The sequence below is a fragment of the Prionailurus viverrinus genome, unplaced genomic scaffold (assembly GCF_022837055.1).
Source record: "Prionailurus viverrinus isolate Anna unplaced genomic scaffold, UM_Priviv_1.0 scaffold_45, whole genome shotgun sequence".
Classification (NCBI taxonomy): Eukaryota; Metazoa; Chordata; class Mammalia; order Carnivora; family Felidae; genus Prionailurus; species Prionailurus viverrinus.
Window position 1 is genome coordinate 2186522 of NW_025927610.1, and position 18604 is coordinate 2205125.

At 46.1% G+C, this 18604-nt stretch overlaps 1 protein-coding gene across 10 annotated transcripts in view; it reads right to left on the reverse strand.

Annotated features, from left to right (window-relative positions):
- FAM193A (family with sequence similarity 193 member A) overlaps positions 1 to 18604 on the reverse strand; it is a 169950-nt gene that overhangs the window by 28731 nt on the left and 122615 nt on the right. For all 10 annotated transcript variants that reach the window (XR_007149710.1, XR_007149709.1, XM_047847169.1 and 7 more), the window contains 5 exons: positions 16853 to 17006; positions 16556 to 16735; positions 11271 to 11522; positions 1201 to 1399; positions 4 to 276 (listed from right to left, as the gene is read on the reverse strand). Coding sequence is in view for 8 of the 10 variants with exons in the window: in XM_047847169.1 (XP_047703125.1) it covers positions 4 to 276; positions 1201 to 1399; positions 11271 to 11522; positions 16556 to 16735; positions 16853 to 17006 (1058 nt within the window). In the remaining 2 variants the exon portion in view is untranslated. The remainder of the gene's footprint in view (positions 1 to 3; positions 277 to 1200; positions 1400 to 11270; positions 11523 to 16555; positions 16736 to 16852; positions 17007 to 18604) is intronic.

Consider the following 18604-nt stretch of genomic DNA (forward strand, 5'->3'; position numbering starts at 1 on the left):
TACCTAGGGAGGGAGGCCTCTTGGATGACACTTTGAACTGGCTGTTGCTTGACTGCACGGTGGTGGCTGTGCAGGATACGGAGGAGGTGGCAGACGACGTGGCCATCACGACTTTGTTCGCCTCCAGGAAGGCGTCTTGGAAATTGTATAAGCACTTCTGTTTGGCGGCACTTTTTTTCTCCTTGCTCTCCGACACGGTGGGCGCCTCGTCGCTGGGTGGAGGTGGGAGGGCTTCGGGTCTGGGTTCGGACAGCGCTGGCCCTAGCATGTCACCCCCTTCAGAGAAGAATGCGAGAATTAAGGCTCCTGAGGAACACATAACCAACACCTACGGGACGTCTGCCAACAGAACTCCTAGCACTGGGGCCGCTACAGAGGCTGGGGTCACACGGGGTGATGCTAGACAACGAGTTTTCATCTAGGAAAAAACGTATTGAGCACCTACTATGTGCCAATTCCTGTGCTAGGTGCTTTCCCAAAGCGGTTTTACTTAATGTCTTAAAGCTACGTTCTGAGCTTGGTGCTATCATTCCCATCCTAAAGATAGAGAAACTGAGGCTCAGAGAGGCTAAGCAACTTGCCCAAGGTCACACAGCTAGAAATCCTTTCCAAGCACAGATGTCAAGTCTAGCGTGCTTTTCTGAGCACATGCGGGGGCTGGGTGTGGGGCCACCAAGGGCTCTGACCACGTGAAGACAGAGCTAAGGGTGCAGCCAGCCCCTCTTCGGGTGCACCTTTCCCTACAACTGGAGTAACAGCTGCGACTCAGCAGCTGAGCGCTGGGAGGAGGGAGCTGAGAGGGGACAGGCCCCATGTAGGGTCGATATCAATACAGAAACAGAGAAAAGGAACGTAAGTCACAGCATTCAAGTCGACGGTGGTGCTGCTGCTGCAAGACCCCTGTGCACTGGGTTGAGGGCTCGTTGTGATCACTGCTCGAGAACCAGAGGCCAAACACTGAAGCCTGGAGACGAGACGCCGGGCAGCGCTGGGGTGGCAGAAACCCCGCTGGTGCGCAGGGCCCTGGCTGGCGGCAGATGTGGGCGGCTGCAGCGGGACGGGGCCGAGGGGCCTCCCACTAGCGACAAAGGCGGGGCCCGACTAGCCTAGGGCTTCTACTGGGCGACCGAGGCAACAGACGGCGATCCACCCAGCTCAGGCCATTTTAAACCTTTAAGAAAGTTTTAACAAGTTCCTTACCAGAAATTGTATCTGGCAAGAAAGTGCCAGGATTCCAGTTCTTATCATTCATCACTTCTGATCCCCAAAGACTTATAAATTTAGAACTATTCCACTCTGGAGTATTCCCAAAACAGCTTGGATAAATATGGTCTTGAAGAGATGCATTGAATACCTGATGCTTATTTGTGTGATTCTGAACAGGTGCTGGCGGTAAAGCCTACAAAAAAAAATGTTCTAATCACATATCAAAATTAATATTCTGTTTTTACCTATGTAGTTAAACTACAAGCAGACAAACCATGACTGAAAACCCTGTGGGGACGCGCTCGCTGTGGGCAGGCGTCCCGGGCTGAACGCTTCTCGTGGAGCGCTTACTTGGTTGGCTGTCACGCCGTGCACGATCGGTCACATGTGAACCAGGCGTAGGGTTTTAAAAGCAACTGGTGTCTCTGGGAATCTACCAAATAGACCTGAGACCACTCAGCAACGTACAGCACTCCTCCCTCGGCACCGTCTCCGTGGGGCTCGCTTGCGTACGAGCTGCTCCTGGGGCTCAGCCTCATCTGGCATTTCCAGGATCACTGCTAAAAAGCCAACTTTGGAATCACTAATGAAAAATGGTGAAAGTCTTAAACTACTGGCTCACGCCTGGGCAAAGTGCAGGCACGTCTGAGGAACTATGGATTTCATCACGTGAGCCCGGAAGCACGCCCAGGCCCTGCCGGGGCACAGAGGGCGGGTGGCTGGCTGCACACTCCCCTGGCTCCCCGCCCGCCCCACACCCCTCCTCCTGCGCAGAGGCAGCCCCTGCATCTCCCACCCAGCCTCCTTCCAGTCCTTTCCCTCCCGGCAGCCAGAGTGAGCTTTTGAGAGCGAGGCACTCCCTTGCTAGGGACATGCCAATGTCTTCCCGCTGCTCTTAAGAGAAAATGGCAAGTCTGTAACATGGCCTGGCCTGGCCCTCCCGTTTACCAAGCCCCTGACACACAGGCCTTCCCTTGGCCCTCAAATCCAATCTCCTCCTTGACCCTGAGCTTTGCCTGTGCTGCACCCAGGTTCTAGAACATCCTAACCTCAGCTCACAACCTCACCGACTTCCATTCATCCTTTAGGCCTCAGCCTAAACATCCCTTCCTCCGAGAACTCATCACTACCTTTGCCCTCACCACCCAGCACCCAAGACCTAGGTAGGCCTTCCCAGGCAACACACCTAAAATCCAGTTTTCCCACTTAGAGCTTACTATGGCTATGACTCAAGACTTCCTTGTGGTCTGCTGGTTTAACTTCTGCCCTCCTTCAGGCGGGTCCTGGCCCTGCTGCCCCCGCACCTTGCTGGTGCCAGCACACAGCTTTCCCTCCCCAGGAGGTTGGACAAAGCCCTCAGGGCCTGACTAGGGCAGAGCTTAGGAGGGAATGGGGACAGCACAGTGACAGTCCACATCCACAGACAACTGCCCCACAGCAAGACAGTCTGCAGGAGCCAAAGCAGAGACGTGTCTGCATGGCCTCTGCCTGGAAGGGGAGAGGGCACCACAGGAAGCAGTCAGTCAGAGTTCAAGAGATGAGGAGGCAGTGGCGGTAGAGACGGAGAGGAGGGGTTCTGGGGCCATCAGGACATTCGCTGCAGCTACCGGAGCAGGAGCCAGAGACCACAGTTCCCAGGAGGTGTGGTCAGTGACACAGCTGGTCGGAAACACCAGTCCTGTTCTCAGTCTTCGGGCTGCACAGCCTGGTGGGTCTGGACGCCAGCTCTCCCTTTTACTAGCTGTGTGACCTCAGGCAAATTACTCAATCTTTTTGTGCTTTAGTTTTCTCATCTGTAATTTGGAAATACCTACCTCCGAGGGTTGTGGTAAGAATTAAACTGGACAGTGGGTGTCGCTGTGCAGCACACAGATGGCTGAGGTGGACGGTCACCACTTTGTGAGACTGGTCCTTAGACACAGAGCAACCCCGCCCTGCCCCCGGCCACGCCGCCCATCCTGGGTACCAAGAGGAAGTGGGCATCACGCTGCTCAGGTGGCTCAGCACACTCGTTGGCCTGGAACAGGCTCAGGGAGGTGGAGGTGCAGGGTGGGGAAGGAGTGGACCCTCGGACTGTCGAACGGGAAGAAACAGGTCTGGATGCCCAGGACCAAGGCAGGAGCCTAATCTAGCTGTTCTGTCGGGGGAGCCCCATGGGCAAAGAGTGAGGAGACCAAGAAAGCCGTACTTCTACAGACCCCAGTTTTCACAAAGTCGTGATAAACTAAGAGCTGCTTTGCTGAGGAGGAATCGATGGGAAGGAAGTTTCTCAGTTTCGAAGACCTTCTGCTAAGGGGCAGAGAGCCCGACAGGTGGAAGCCAGCTGGCTCCGCAGGCGGCACGGCTGCTTTGAGAAGGCCTGGCGGGCAGCTCTGCACAGCCACAGCACGTCCGGGCCCCGAAGCTCCTCGCTACTTCCTGAGACCCTCCTGACCCACGGCTGAGAGCAGACAGACTTCCCCTCGAGGGAGCCTGGCTGAGAGCCTCGCTGCTGCCCGCCTGTGTCCAGAGAGCTCATGCTCACCCTTCCAAACCCTAGCCAGCCTCACCTCCTCTGCAAAACCACCCCACGGGCTCAGTCAGCAGCCCTCCCTCTCCAGGGTGACCTTCCTACTCTGCATGTACAATCCCTGGTAAGGTGTGCCATGGCATTCTGAGGTTTGGATTTGATTCTGTCTTTGTCTTTAGCCTCGGAAATCCTGAAAAACAGGGGCCATGGCTCACCTGTTTCTGTTTTGCTAGCATGTAGCACAGGGCCTGGCACATACCGGATGTTCAATAAAGGCTGAACAGAGTTTAATTTAGAAGGAACGGGAACACAACTATAAAGCTGAAATAACTGAAAACTTCAACTCAATTCAATTCACACACTTCTTCAGAAGCCCATTTACTCAGAACAGGAAGTCCAGTTGTAGAGACCAAGGGAGCAGGTGGTCCCCACAAACAAGCTGAGTTTATGGGAATGCTCTCCCACAAGACAGCTAAGCCTCAACAGATGCGGGTTTCCTTTAGGACAAAAACCGGCTTCTGTCAACTAGACCGACTGCGGGGCCAAGTACAACTGCCCGCTCAGGTACACCAGTGATTTAAGCATAAAATTAGTCTCTCAACATGTGGATAATGCTGTTGAATTACAACACTGATTTATTTCGCTCTTTGTACAAATCCACACGGCTTCAATTAACAGAAGTTTTCAACTGTTCTCCACTTTGACACAAAAGTGATTTACAGGAAAGTAACATTTTTTTCTTTTAATTGAGAGCTCTGACAAACACACAAGACAGATGCCTTCTAAACACCTTCCGGGTTTCTGCGGGAGCCAGGAGACCCAGCCGTACTGCACACCAACCCACCTCCAACCCAGATTCTGTCAACATGGCTGCTGAACACAACTAGCCAACAGCGCAAAAGACCGAGTCTGTGCACCCACGCGTGAGAGCAGCTGCCAACAACACTAAGCACTCAAACAGAAAGGGATTCCAGTTACACCCCAGTGAGCAGGAAGCGGGATGAGTGACTATTGTTTCTTCTTACTATGGTTCTTCAACATTCCTGCCAGAGACAGTAAAGAGGCCAAATCACCACCTTTGTTTCGGTCTTGCTATTTCTCAGGCCAGAAGAATTGAATACAGCCTCTGAAACAAAATACAGATAAAAAATCACAGGGGCGCCTGGGTGGCTCAGTCGGTTGGGTGTCCGACTTCGGCTCAGGTCATGATCTCACGGTTTGTGGGTTTGAGCCCCACATAGGGCTCTGTGCTGACAGCTCAGAGCCTGGAGCCTGCTTCGGATTCTGTGTCTCCCTCTCTGCCCCTCCCCTGCTCATTCTCTGTCTCTCAGTAATAAATAAACGTTAAAAAAAAATTTTTTTTTAATCACTGTAGGACCCCCAATGGCAATCTGTTTCTCTCCCTGTGTTCCATATAGCTTTTTTCTTCCTCAAATTCCAACCTGACCTCAGACCTGCTCCATGTCTGGTTTCATCGCTTTTGCAGTGGTTGTGCTAAAGTAACCCAGTGAGGGAGGGGACAGATGTACAGGGCCCGGAGCCACATGGGAGCCACCTTGCCAGGCTCCACTCATACTGAACTCACTGAGGGCCAGGATATGGTGACCATTTCTGACTATTCCTCACGCTCCCAGTGAGACTTCAAGACCTCGCTCTATCTCCATTACGAGGCCCTTTCCTAGCACAATGTCTGTTTCAGAACTCCGTTTCCAGATGGAAACTATGCAACATTTAGAGCTGGAAGCCTTGGGCTTCTTCTGAGCCCAGCTCTGCGGTCATGGCCCTCTGCTCCTGGGCCATGGAGGCCAGCAGGCCGGGCCTGCTCTGTGAAGGAGCAGGGGGTGCAGCCTGCCAGCTCACAGACATTCTTCTCTGAGAGGCTGTGTGGTCCCCCTCTGCTTGCACTGTGTCCAGTAAGGGGGACATGACACTCTAGCTCCCAGAAAAATGGCACCAAACACCTTTGTAACAAGGTGCTGAGCCACAGAGAAATCAAGGGGACTCTTTCACAGAGTGAAAACGTGTGGGGACGGGATGGCTTCCTTGAGGGCACATGCACCGTCGTCACGGTGACGGGAGACAGGTCTGTGGTCCCTCGGGAGGCAGGAGAGCTGGAGACTGCCAGGAGGAGTTCAAGGGTCCCAGGGGTCTTCCCCTACTTAGGGCCTTGCTGTTCTCACCGAGTAAGTTGAACAAAACATGACCCCATAAAAAAAAATCACTACACATATAGGAAACAACACATCCACAGGAGCAACCAAACACCCAGATTTAGATCCTCAAGGTTTCATTCAAACACAGAACTATGTGTAAAATGCTTAAAGAAAGAAAAGATGAAAGAACACATGACCAAGGAACAAGAGAACATAAAAAGTTGCTAACGTATTTTAAAAATAAATGAACGAGGGGCGCCTGGGTGGCTCAGTCGGTTGAGCGTCTGACTTCGGCTCAGGTCATGATCTCGCAGCTCGTGAGTTCGAGCCCCACATCGGGCTCTGTGCTGACAGCTTGGAGCCTGGAGCCTGCTTCAGATTCTGTGTCTCCCTCGCTCTCTGCCCCTTCCCCACTCACATTCTGTCTCTGTCTCTGTCTCTCTCAAAAATAAATAAACATTAAAAAAAAATTTTTTGGGGGCGCCTGGGTGGTGCAGTCGGTTAAGCGTCCGACTTCAGCCAGGTCACGATCTCGCGGTCCGTGAGTTCGAGCCCCGCGTCAGGCTCCGGGCTGATGGCTCGGAGCCTGGAGCCTGTTTCCGATTCTGTGTCTCCCTCTCTCTCTGCCCCTCCCCCATTCATGCTCTGTCTCTCTCTGTCCCAAAAATAAATAAACGTTGGAAAAAAAAAAAATTATTTTTAATAAATAAATAAACTAATGAAAGCTTACAAATCAGAACCACAGATGGAATTAATACGTCAAACTGAAGTGGCAGGTTAGACACACCAGAGAGTCACATAACTGGAAGGCGGATGCAAAAGGGGTTCTCGGGACAGACTGGGGCGGACGCACAAAGCAGGGCGGCAGGCCAGGGGCAGACGAGGGACACAGAAGATGAAAGGGTTGGGCATCATCAGACAGGGATTTAAAATGACTAACGTGGTGAAGGCTTGAGTGGAAAAAGCACACAACATGCGAGAACAAACAGGTAACGTGAGCAGTGAGAAGGAAACTGCAGAAGAATAGAACAAGCCAGGCACAAAGACAGTGCAAGAGAAATGAAGAACGCTTCTGATGAAGTGATCATCAGTGGACGGGACGCGGCCAAGTAAAGAGTCAGTGACCTTCCAGATCTGTCAATAGAAATTTCTCAAACTGAAATGCAAAAAGAAACAAGAATCAAAAAAAACCCAAACCAAAAAAACCACCGCCACCACCGACCAAAACCAGAGCAACACATCCAAGAAGTGTGTGACAATTTCAAAAGATACAACAAACAGGAACTAGAATACCAGAAGAAGGCAGATAAAAGACACAAGAAATACCTGAAGGAATAATGGCTGAGAACATTCCAAGATTAACAAAAGACAATGAACCACAGATCCAGGATGCTCAGAGAACACCAAACAGAAAAAAACACCCCCCCCCCCCAATCTACACCTAGGCATTTTATATTATCAAAATGAAGGAAACCAAAGACAAAAAGAAAACCTTGAAAGCAGCCTGGGGAAAAGGGAGGGGAGGCGTGGGGAAAGGAAGGAAAGAGGAGGGGGAGGGCGAAGAGAGGGGGAGGGATCCCTGCACCTCTAAGAATAAGGAAGAGAATTAAAGAGGACATCTCATCAGAAACCATGCAAAGGAAAAGTAGAGTGAAATTTGCTTAAAGTGTTGAAAGAAAAAACCCCGCCAACCTAGAATTCTGATTCCAACGAAATTATCCTTGAAAAGGGAAGGAGACATAAAGACCTCCTCAGACAAACAAAAACTGAGGGAGCCCATCGCCAGCAGACCTGCCCTACAAGGAACGTTGTAAGATTTTCTTCAGGCAGCAGGAAAATGATACAGGTCAGAAACCTGGATCTGCATAAAGAAAGGAAGGGAATGGGGAAGAAATAAACATAAGTGAGATAAACTTATTTTGCATCATTCATTGATCTAAAAGACAACTTTGCTTAAGCATTAGCAGTAACAATGCACTGGGTGATTAATAAACAGATAAGGGAAAACAAGACAGCACTGTCACAAGGGATGGGAGGGAAAGGCTGGGAACACTCTATGAAAAGGTACCTACATCAACACGAAGCAGAGCAGTTCTTTGAAGGAGGACTTAGATGAGGTAAAATGTATATTCTAATACAACTGCCAATTTTTTAAAAAAGTATCATCGGTATGCTAAAGAGAAGAGCTAAACTAGAATCAAAAAATTAAAAGTGGAGAAGGCACAAAAGAAGCCTCGGGTAATGAACAGAGAATCGGAAAATGGTTACTCTTAACCCAAAACATCAAAAATCACTTTAAACGTGGCTAGTCTAAATATACCAATGAAATGACAGAAACTGTATTCAGAGTATATTAAAAAACAAGACCCATCTACGTGTGTCTGCAAGAAACCTACTGGAAGTATAAAGACCGCTTTAAGTTAAAAGTAAAGAAATGGAGAAAGAGACGCCCTGCTAATGTAAATGAAAAACTGGAGGAGCTGTGTTAATTTCAGACAGGTCAGCCCTCAGAGCAAGGAAGATTCTCAGGGATAAAGTAGGGCAGTACATAATGATACAGAAGGGCTAATCCCCCCAGAACACGTAACAATCCTGAACATGTGAGCACCTAACAACACAGCGCCCAGCTACACAAGACAAAAACCGACAGGACTGCAGGAGAAAGAGGAGAACCCGCCCGTAGTCGGGAGGCTCTGACACCCACCCCTCTGTCAGGAGCGGACAGATCCAGCAGCAGGTCAGGAAGGACATCGTTGAACTCAACAGCACCATCAGTCAACGGCACCTAACGGATGTCTGTAGCCGACTCCATCCACCAACTGCAGAATATGCAAATTCTCAAGGCCACACTCACCAAGAGAGCCCACATTCTGGGCCACAAAGCACACTTCAACAAATTCGAGAGAGTAAAAGTCATACGATGTCTGCTCTCAGACCACAAGGGAATTAAAGCAGAAATCAGTACCAAAAAGAAGGCTGCGAAATCCGCAAATATTTGCAAATGAAACTCCCTGTCATATAGTTTTAATTTTTGTCTAGAATTTCATTACTGCCTTTTCCTCCTGCAACTACATTTAACTTTGAAATGACTTCGATCTCAGCATATAAGATACATGTATCACTGGTACAAAGACATTTGAAAACCAGAAACAATCTTCAAGTTTTCCTAAGTTCAAACAAATAAACTTTCTACACTACTCATCCCAAGCGTTTTAGGTACTAAATATTTACCCACAATGGCCACAGTATGAATTAAAAGAATTACAACTATAATGACACGAAGGCTTAATGGTGACGGATGCCACTTTACCAGAGTAAAGATCCCTAAAGGCCCCACGAACACAAACAGGGAAGCAGAAGAGCTCCGTGAGCACAGCCGCCCTCCTCCACGTTCAGTGCCCACCTCTGCCTCCCAATGACACAGGGACATCCTCTGAACACGCTTGGTCTGATGTAACTGAACAAGTGTGTGAATTCTCTAGAAGGGGCTTCTACCAACTCCTATGGGGTTGTGAACACGTTGTGCATTAGCTACACGTGTATTCACAGTATTCGCTGAAGTCAAACTAACTCAAGTAATACAAACCATTTTTGGAAGACCTTGTAAGTGACAATGCTAGCTTGTTAGAGAAACAAACGTCTTTTTGTCAGCTACAATTGAAGTATTTTGCCAAATGCATCTCCTTTTTCTAAATAAAAATGGCATCCAGTTAATGTATTTTACATGCATCACTGAGCAGTCTTGACATTCACAGCACAGTGACGAAACGAAGCTTAACAGCTCGTCCTCTGTATTTGCCCTTCTACCTATGGATCCTTCATCACGTCTATCTACTAGATTAACATTGAAAAGGTATTAGATAAATAGATTTTATATACAGATGATGCTCCCCCAAAATATTTTTCTTCTCTTTTACCATTTTAGGGACTACTTATAATGCTGTGAGAAAAGGCCAAAAGTTAGGGGGAAAAATACCCGTTTTTAACTGGAGTGTCCCAGCAGCCTCTGGGGAATAATCAGCTTCACTGCACTCTATTTCTAGGGGTGGTTCCTAGGGACTAGACAGCAGTTCTATCCAGGGAAAAACAGAGTGGATAGCTTCCCCACCTCATATATTCAACCAGAGAGAAAGAGGCTATGTAGACTAGGCGACTGTGAAAACAGGCTGGCTTTGAATATACACCTGAAAATGCTATTTCAAATCATTTTACTAATAAAGCCATCATTCAATGTCAAACTGAGAGATATCCAATCGAACAAAATTTAAGCATAAACCTGGGTAGTTACCAATTACTTATCACAACAAAATGTAACAAACTGATTCTACTTTACTCTGAATCAGTGGTTGTCACTCTCCTACCCGTGCCCCTCCCCAGAAAACAAAGCCCACTGGTGGGCTACACACACCCCACTTCACGGCAGACGCCCTTGCAGGGAGAAAATGTGTGTGCGGTTTGAAAAAGCCCCTTCCACCCTGCGTTCTCCTCCCTTCTCCCAGTTAAGAATCACGGTTTTAAATCATAAGTCTGTAGTTTGGGGAAAATTTTATTTTTGATTAAAACTAATCTTGAACCAGAATAACTGATAGAAAAGGAAACCAAAAATCAGAATTTAGAAGAGTCAATAAAGCTAAGTTCAAAATAGCTAAGGAGGCAAAGCTATCTAAGGTACAAAGAATGAAACCAACCTAAGAATTTCTCTGCAAAGCCTAAGCTACTCAAATAGAAGCATGGTGTTCTCTGAGAAGAAATACATGAAAATCGAACTTCTTCTAGATGCCCACTCTTTCTCTGCACAAGCTTGCAGCACAGCCAGTTTCTGGGATGCCCTTTCCCGTGTGCCCGCCAGCCACCCCTCAACAACCACCTGATGCTGGGACTTCTTCCTGTAGTGCGCTCAGGATTCCTCCTTAAGTCTGTGTATTTCGACAAGCCCTTAATTTTTGCACATAGAGAGCATAATCATTTCAGATACTGGAGAGCCCCGCTAGGGTCAGAAGACTCATGCGTACTCAGTATTTTACCCATACAATGTTAGGAAAAAGAGCCAGGGCCCAGGGCGCCGTAAGTAAAGAACCGAACTATGTCTTGGTGAGAAGAGCTATCTGTGCAGGCACCCAAGGATAACTCGTTATGCCAACATCACCTGGGAAACTCTTTACATTCTAGTTAATTCTGAAGGAATACATCACGACTTTTGTGATTGTTCTTACAACCGTGAACATTCAAAATTCTGAGAGCTTAGGAGATTACGATAAAAGGAGACATTTGCAGACCTCCCATCAGGAGTAGACATGGTCCTATACAAGGTGACAATTTATGACTTTGGTTTGTTAAACTATGCACTTCTTGCAAAGACCTTAGTGACAGGGGAGCTTCAGGCCCTCTCTGCCTTGACTTACCTTACTGTGTGTGAAGGGGGGCGCTGTATACAAGGTGGGGTGGATGAGAGGGCGGGGCAGGTGTGGGACTGCGTGCAAAGGCACATGTCCGTGGATGTGGGGGTAAAGATGCAGAGCAGGGTGTGTGGGCTTCTCTGGGCTCATGAACTGATGGCCGGGAGGAAGGGCGCCAGCTGTCATTGCTGATGCTGTCAGTCCAGAGGCTTCTTGTTTACAAACATGACATTCACAAGTGTTTGGAGTTTGTTCAGCCTGAAAGGAAAGAGAAAAAAAAAAAAAGTACCCAGTTATTTAGCGAAACAAAGAAGGGACAAATTAAAAAGTCACATTCTGCTGAGCAGCTACACAGCCAAAACAAAGATGGCAGGGCTCATCTGAGACCTCAAGTCACCCAGGGCCCTCCTTGTAAAGTACAGAGGGGACCCCATGAGCCCAGGATGCAGGAAACCTGAGGAGAGAAGAGATGCACACCTCACTCCCCAGCCGGGCGTCTGCTGAGGTGGCACCCGCACCAGTGTGCTCCCGTGCCTGTCCGCGAAAGGACAAGGGGACTGGCAAGGGTGGCAGAGTACAGAGGGGGGCTGGGGCCGGGGACGACAGAGCACTGGTACTGGGCTCCACGGGGCTCGCACTGCTAAGGCGTGGTTACATGGAGATTCTGTGAAGGCACCAGAGACAGGACTCAGCTGAGGGAAGAGAGGCAGTCGGTGGCTTCTCTCCCTCGAAACAAGGTAAAACTGAACACAATTGTCAAAGCAACCATCTGAGGATCTGAAAGTCAACCAAAGGGAAAAAGCAAATTGAGAAGCATTTATTCATGCCAATCTACTAGAATGTCAGGTAAGAGCAGTGGGAGTCTAGCCCTCTTGCCTGGGGCACTTCCCGTTGCCAACAGCCCTTAAAAATAAACTAAAAAAAACCCCAAAAAACAAAAACAAAGAATCAACAGCAGAATTAAAATGGAATACTAAAATTTTTGTCTGATACAAAAGAGGAACAGAGGAACAAAACATATGAGACCTAGAGAAACAGACAGCAAATGGCAGCTGTTCACAGCACCAATCATGACATTAACCATAAACAAAGCACTCCAGACCAAAGGCAGGATCGATGGACAAGATGCAAATACAAGACCCAACTAAAAGGTTCAAAGACAAATCTTACATTCTAAGACATGAAAAAATATATGACGTGCACACACAGTAATTCTAAGACAGCTGGAATGACTCTTCATGTCACATGAGATGGTCTTTAAGAGAAGAAATGCTAGTGGAGAATCATCTCATAACGACAAAAGAGTCAATATACCAGGAAGATGTAACAATAATACATGTATACACCTTCAACAACACTCTCCCAAATGCACGAATCAAAATCTGGCAGATTTGAGAAGGGAACAGACGATCCCGCAGTTATACTTGAAGACTTCGGTACATCTGTCAGCAATTTTTAGAACAAGACAGAAAACCAGTAAGGATACAAAAGACTTGAATAATGGTATCAGTTTGACCAAACTTTCATTTGTAGGACACTCCACAAGAGCGGAACACAAATTATTTTCAAGTGTACATGGGGCATCATCTAGGAGAGACCACATGTTAGGCCATAAAACAGGTCTCAATAAGTTTTCAAGTTCTAAAATCAGTAATCTAAGCTTAGACTTCACAAGTTAGAAAGGGAAAAACAAACCGAACCCAAAGACTGCAGCAGAAGTAATGAAGATCAGAATACAAATAAATGAAATTAAGAGAAAAACAGAGAAAATTAACAAAACCTAAAATTGGTTATTTACAAAAATTGATAGACCTCTAGCAAACAAAATTTGTAAGAAAACAAACAAAATCACCAAAACCAGGGATTAACATCACTCCAGACCCTGTAGAATTAAAAGAATTTATAAGTGAATACCAGAAACAACCTTATGCCATCAAATTAGGTGAAATGGATGAATTCCTAAAAAGACACAAATTTTTTAAATTAACTCAAGAGGAAATAGAAAATCTGAGTAAACCTATTAATAAACAAAACCCGAATGAGTAACTGTAAGTCCTCCCACAAAAAAAAAGACCAGGCCCAGGGGATTTCACTGGTAAATTTTATCACATATTTAAGAAATCCGAATTTTAGACAAATTGCTTCAGAAATTGTAGGCAGAATAAACACTTCCCAACTAATTCCTTAAGGCTAATATTATCAAAGTCAAAGATGTCACAAGGAGAGATGACCATAAAATAGTATCTTTCATTAACATGGACGTAAAAGATTAGGAAACCAATCCAGCAACAAACAAAAAAAAATTATATACCACACCAAGTGGGATTTATCCTAGGAATACAAGGTTGGTTTAATATCCAAAAATCACTTGATGCAATACACCACAGTAACAGAATGAAGGATGAAAACCACAGGAACATCTCAATAGATGCAGAAAAGGCATTTGGAAAACCAGATACATGTTCATGATAAAACTCTCAGGAAACTAGGAGTTGACAGGATTCATGTCCTCCACTTGGTAAGGTCATCCCTAGACACTGTGCAGGTAGCATCACACTAGTAACAGACTGAGTACTTCCCTCCAGGCCTGGGACCAAGGCAAAGACATATGCTTGCAACGCTTCCCCGCAGAGCTGGACTGGAGGCGCTAGCTAGCTCAGGAAGGCGAGAGTAAGACATTAAAAGCATCCAGATTGAGGAAAAAGTAAAACTGTCTTTATTCACAAACATAATCTTGCATGTAGAAAATCCAAAGGGATCTACCAAAAAAAAAAAAAAAAAAGGAAAAACAACAAAAGAATAAATGAGTTTAAGCTACAGAATATAAGATCAATATATAAAAATCAACTGTATTTCTACATATTGCCAACAATCAATTGAAAACTGAAATTAGAAAATACCATTTACTGCAGAATCAAAACCATCTAATACTTAAGAATAAATTTAGGAAGTTCAAGACCTACTTACTAGAAATTTTAACTGCTGAAAGAAATCAACAATGATTTAAACAAATGGAAAGGTATAGTGCATTCATAGACTGACAGATTCCAATTTTGTTAGGACTATATTTTCCCCAAATTGATCTGTATTATCCCACAGATAAAAGACTAGGCCCAGAGGATTCTGCCCAGGTGAATTCTACCAAATATTCAAGAATTCAACTCAATCTCTATCAAAATCCAGGAAAGCTTTTTTGTAGAACATGCTGATTCTAAAACTTACATGGAAACATAAAGCATTCTGAACAGCCTAAACAGTTTTCAATAAGGCTTCACCAAGCTGGAGAGCAGATCCTACCTTATTTCCAAACTTACTATAAAGCATAGGTCAAATACACTATGGGAAAGGACCCAGAGGTCAAATAAACACAGAATACAGAGTGCAGACAATAAACACTTGTATTTATAGTCAAATGATTTTCAGCAAATGGCCACTGCAATTCAACAGGAAAAGAGATGGTCTTTTCAACAAATGGTGCTGGGACAATCTGGATATCCACATGTGCAAAAAGATGAATTTAAACCCTACTCTCACACCATAAGTAAAAACTGGGTCAAATGAACCAGACCTGAGTAAGAGCTAAAATTACAAATCGTCTAGAAGAAAACAGAGTTTTGTATTAGGCAAAGTTTTCTTGGATGGGACATCAAAAGTATGATTCATAAAAGAAAGAGTTGATGAATTAGAATTCAGCAAAATTAAAAACTTTTGATTTTCAAAAAATACCATTAAAAACTAACAGACATGCCACAGACCAAGAGAAAATGTTTTCAGATCACGTAATTATAAAGGAGGGGCAACACATAAAGAATTCTTCTAATTCCTATAACTCAATAAGCTGGAAAAGGAAACAAATGGCCCATCGATATATATAAAAGAATGCTCAGCTTTACCCATAAACAATAAAATGGAGACTGAAACTTGAAGGGATTACCAATTCTTATCAGACTGGCAGCACCCCAAAACTGTATGATAGCAGCCTCTTCGGGGGGGGCAGGGCAGCCATCACACTCTGACCCAGAAAAGCCACTGCTGGTGACCAATCCTGGGGATAGACCTACTTATGTATGAAAGATGCGTAAGGACGCTCCCTGAACAGTATATAGGGGAAAAAGAGGGAAGCAAACACAGGTGCCCAGCAGCAGGGGACTAAAAAGAAAAACAAAACCATGGTACATCCACCTGCTGCAACACAGAGGGCAGCAGAAGAGAACAAAGTGCACTCTGTACAGGGAGACTTGGTCAGGGAACTGCCTGTGCACATAAGCCTTTTCATTTGAAGGGGGAAGAAGAAACATGAGCATTTGCATAAACAAACACTGGGAAGACACACGACAACGAGTAAGACTGGTTATCTACTGGGACTAAAACTGGGGGTGGGTAGGTGCTGGCCAGGGCAGATGGTGAAGGACAAGGGGGCAGGACTTCTCAATGTAACACCTTTTCACCATGTCACCTTCCTTGCCTGAACCGTGGATCTACACTGCCTATTAAGTTAATTAACTAAGCATCTTGACTTTTACCTGGTCTTCCTTTCATTTAAAAACTACGTGATAACCTACTTATAAAACTGAGTCTCTAAGAAAAGACAGTTGTCTCATGAGGTATTACTTTCAGTTAAGAAACCAGATAGCCACCGGAAAGAAAACCTCCCTTACAAAATCAACCATTTCTGAAATTTTAACATTCCACTATTTTACTTATTTAAAAAAGTCTCACTGGGTGGTTCAGTCAGTTAAGCATCCAACTTTGGCACAGGTCATGATCTCACGGGCCGTGGGTTCGTGAGTTCGAGCCCCATGTCAGGCTCTCTGCTGTTAACACTGAGCCTGCTTGGGATCTGCTGCCTCCCTGCCCCTCCCCCACTCGCGTGCACGCATGTGCACGTGTGTGTGCACGCGTGCGCGCTCTCTCTCTCTCTAACAATAAACATTTAAAAAACAAAAATACAAACTCTCCCCTTGCTTCTTTATAGAAAAAACCCTCTATGATACCCAAATATCTGGAGCTACTCTGGAGAGCTACAAAATCAAGACCAATTTGACTCCGTCAATTAGACTCAAGCAAGAGTCGATTAGACTCAAGCAAGAGGAACAAGATCAAAATGGGGCTCAGGAGTCATGTTTATTTATTTTTAAAAGCATGCTCTGATCCTCTCCAGTGCTCATCTTCAGAAGTTATTCAAAACAACACAATTTTGCATTCAATAATTCTCATATTTAGGAAATACACACAGAGAAAGAGAAAGATACCCTTGGCAAAACACAAAGTTCAGAAAGATAAAATCGTACCTGCTGAGTTGGGTAAGATGGGGGTGGACTGTCCACTTTACTTTCCTCTTTCCTGGGGCTCCCATTGCCTAGAGCCACGTCTTGCTTTGGGGCTCCTGGCGGCTCCCCACTGCTTTCGCCATCTGCCTCTTCGTCGTCAGCCTCTGAAGAGCTACTACTGGTACTGCTTACCTGAGGGGACTTTAAAAACAACCTTTATCATTTATACTTTTCAAAACGCCAAGAATATAAAAAAATAAGATGCCAGATCACCATTTTCTGCCACTTATTGTCACCAGGAAGAAGTTGTACCCGTACCTCATCTTTCAGAGCCAAGTTTTCCCCGCCACCATTCAATTCGCTGTGGATTCCATTCATGTTGGCCACCACCTCAGTATCGTCGTAGTTACTCAATGGATAAATATCAGCAAACTTAGCTGACAATGGTGCAACGTCTTCGTCATCACTACAACTGAGACAGGCAGAGATGGTCACCATGAGGCCATTTACCCGGAGGGACAGTGAGTGAACCACCCACAGAGCACAGACGTCTCCTTCACGGACACTATTCTTGTTCACAAGAGTGTTACACTGAGCGCCACACACTTCCTACTATCTCTCAGTAACCTGAACACAAGGAGAAAAATGCCTGAACAATTACCATTGGTACTATTTAGAAGAATGGAAAACAAAACTCCAAAAGTAGAAAAATGTTGGAAAAAGCATAAAAATGTAATCAGATTAATCACTGCATTTCCACTCAACTTGAAGTGCCTTGGTCTACAGCTGTTCTCTGCCATTTCCAAGCAGACACAATTTTTTACTAAAATTAAAGGACTACAAAGGACTGCCAAAATTTCAGACGTAGCCAGGTGAACAAAACTTTAAGGCACTTAGCTGACAAAATACTGAAAGTTTTTCACTGTAAGGCCAGCTCTGGACAAGTCAGTCATGATCTTAAGTAAATATCAGCTTTAGCAAGACATCTAAACAATGGGCAAATGAAATACTAAAAATTATAAGCAAATTTCAAGACTGTAGCCAACGAAGGCCACTTCAAACATACGCTTTTCTGGTGTGTGGAAAGAGTGGGCACGGAGCTCCCACTGCAGTGCAAATTGTTCAAGGTGTGATGTGACCACACGTGGTCACCCCATAGTCTATGTGAGCATGCCTCTGAGTCCATCTTCTGCCTCAGCATACAACAACCTCCAGAAGGAAAAGTCCTAAGAACTAGCGGCCTTTTAGCTTCAGAAGAGCGTCCAGAATTGCTCAACTCAAATGTCTTTCCCATTTTTAGAAACAGAGTCAACATACTACAGCACACTCACCAAGGGAAGCACACAGCACCCACCGGGTGCGGGCTGTGCAGGCTTCCTGAGGGCCTGTGGTGCCTGAGGTGACGGGACATTTTGCCTTGGTCGACACTCAGCCGCTCCTGAGATGTTATAACCACCATGACCCACAGATGAGGAAACCGAGGTTCAGAGATGAAGTGATTAAATCGTCTGCTCGACGTAATGAAGGCGGGCTGCACTGGCCCTAGAGCCCACCAAAACTGGAGGGCACTGCTGAACAGAGACTAAAACTGCACGACTCTATTTAAGCGCCTTCGCGATGACACCAAGAAAGAGACAACACGTACCAAAGGCAACGCTGGAGGGCTTCAGGTCACGGTAAGTCGTATTTGGCAGACATTAGCCCCAGGCTGCTGAAGGACCAGAGGCCCGGAGCGGCCACGGACAATCCCAGCCTGAGGAGAAAGGTGCCCACAGCCCACTTCCTCCACCATGTGACAAGGCACAGGAGCTCACACCTGACGCTGGCAGCTGTGACATGTGAGCAGGGATGGGCTCTTCTGACACACATTTTTATAAGGCTGTATGTGTTTCCTGCCGATACGTTTTTTAGAGGCTGGTAAACAGCTGGCTGGGAAACTCTCGACCCTCTTTCACAGACTCCCAGAGAGCACAGGGTGTCCAGGACTAGAAAGCAGTTCGAGCTCAACAGAGTCATGGCATTCAGACCAATCCCTTTAGAATTATTTTGTGTTTGAGACCAGATGCATAT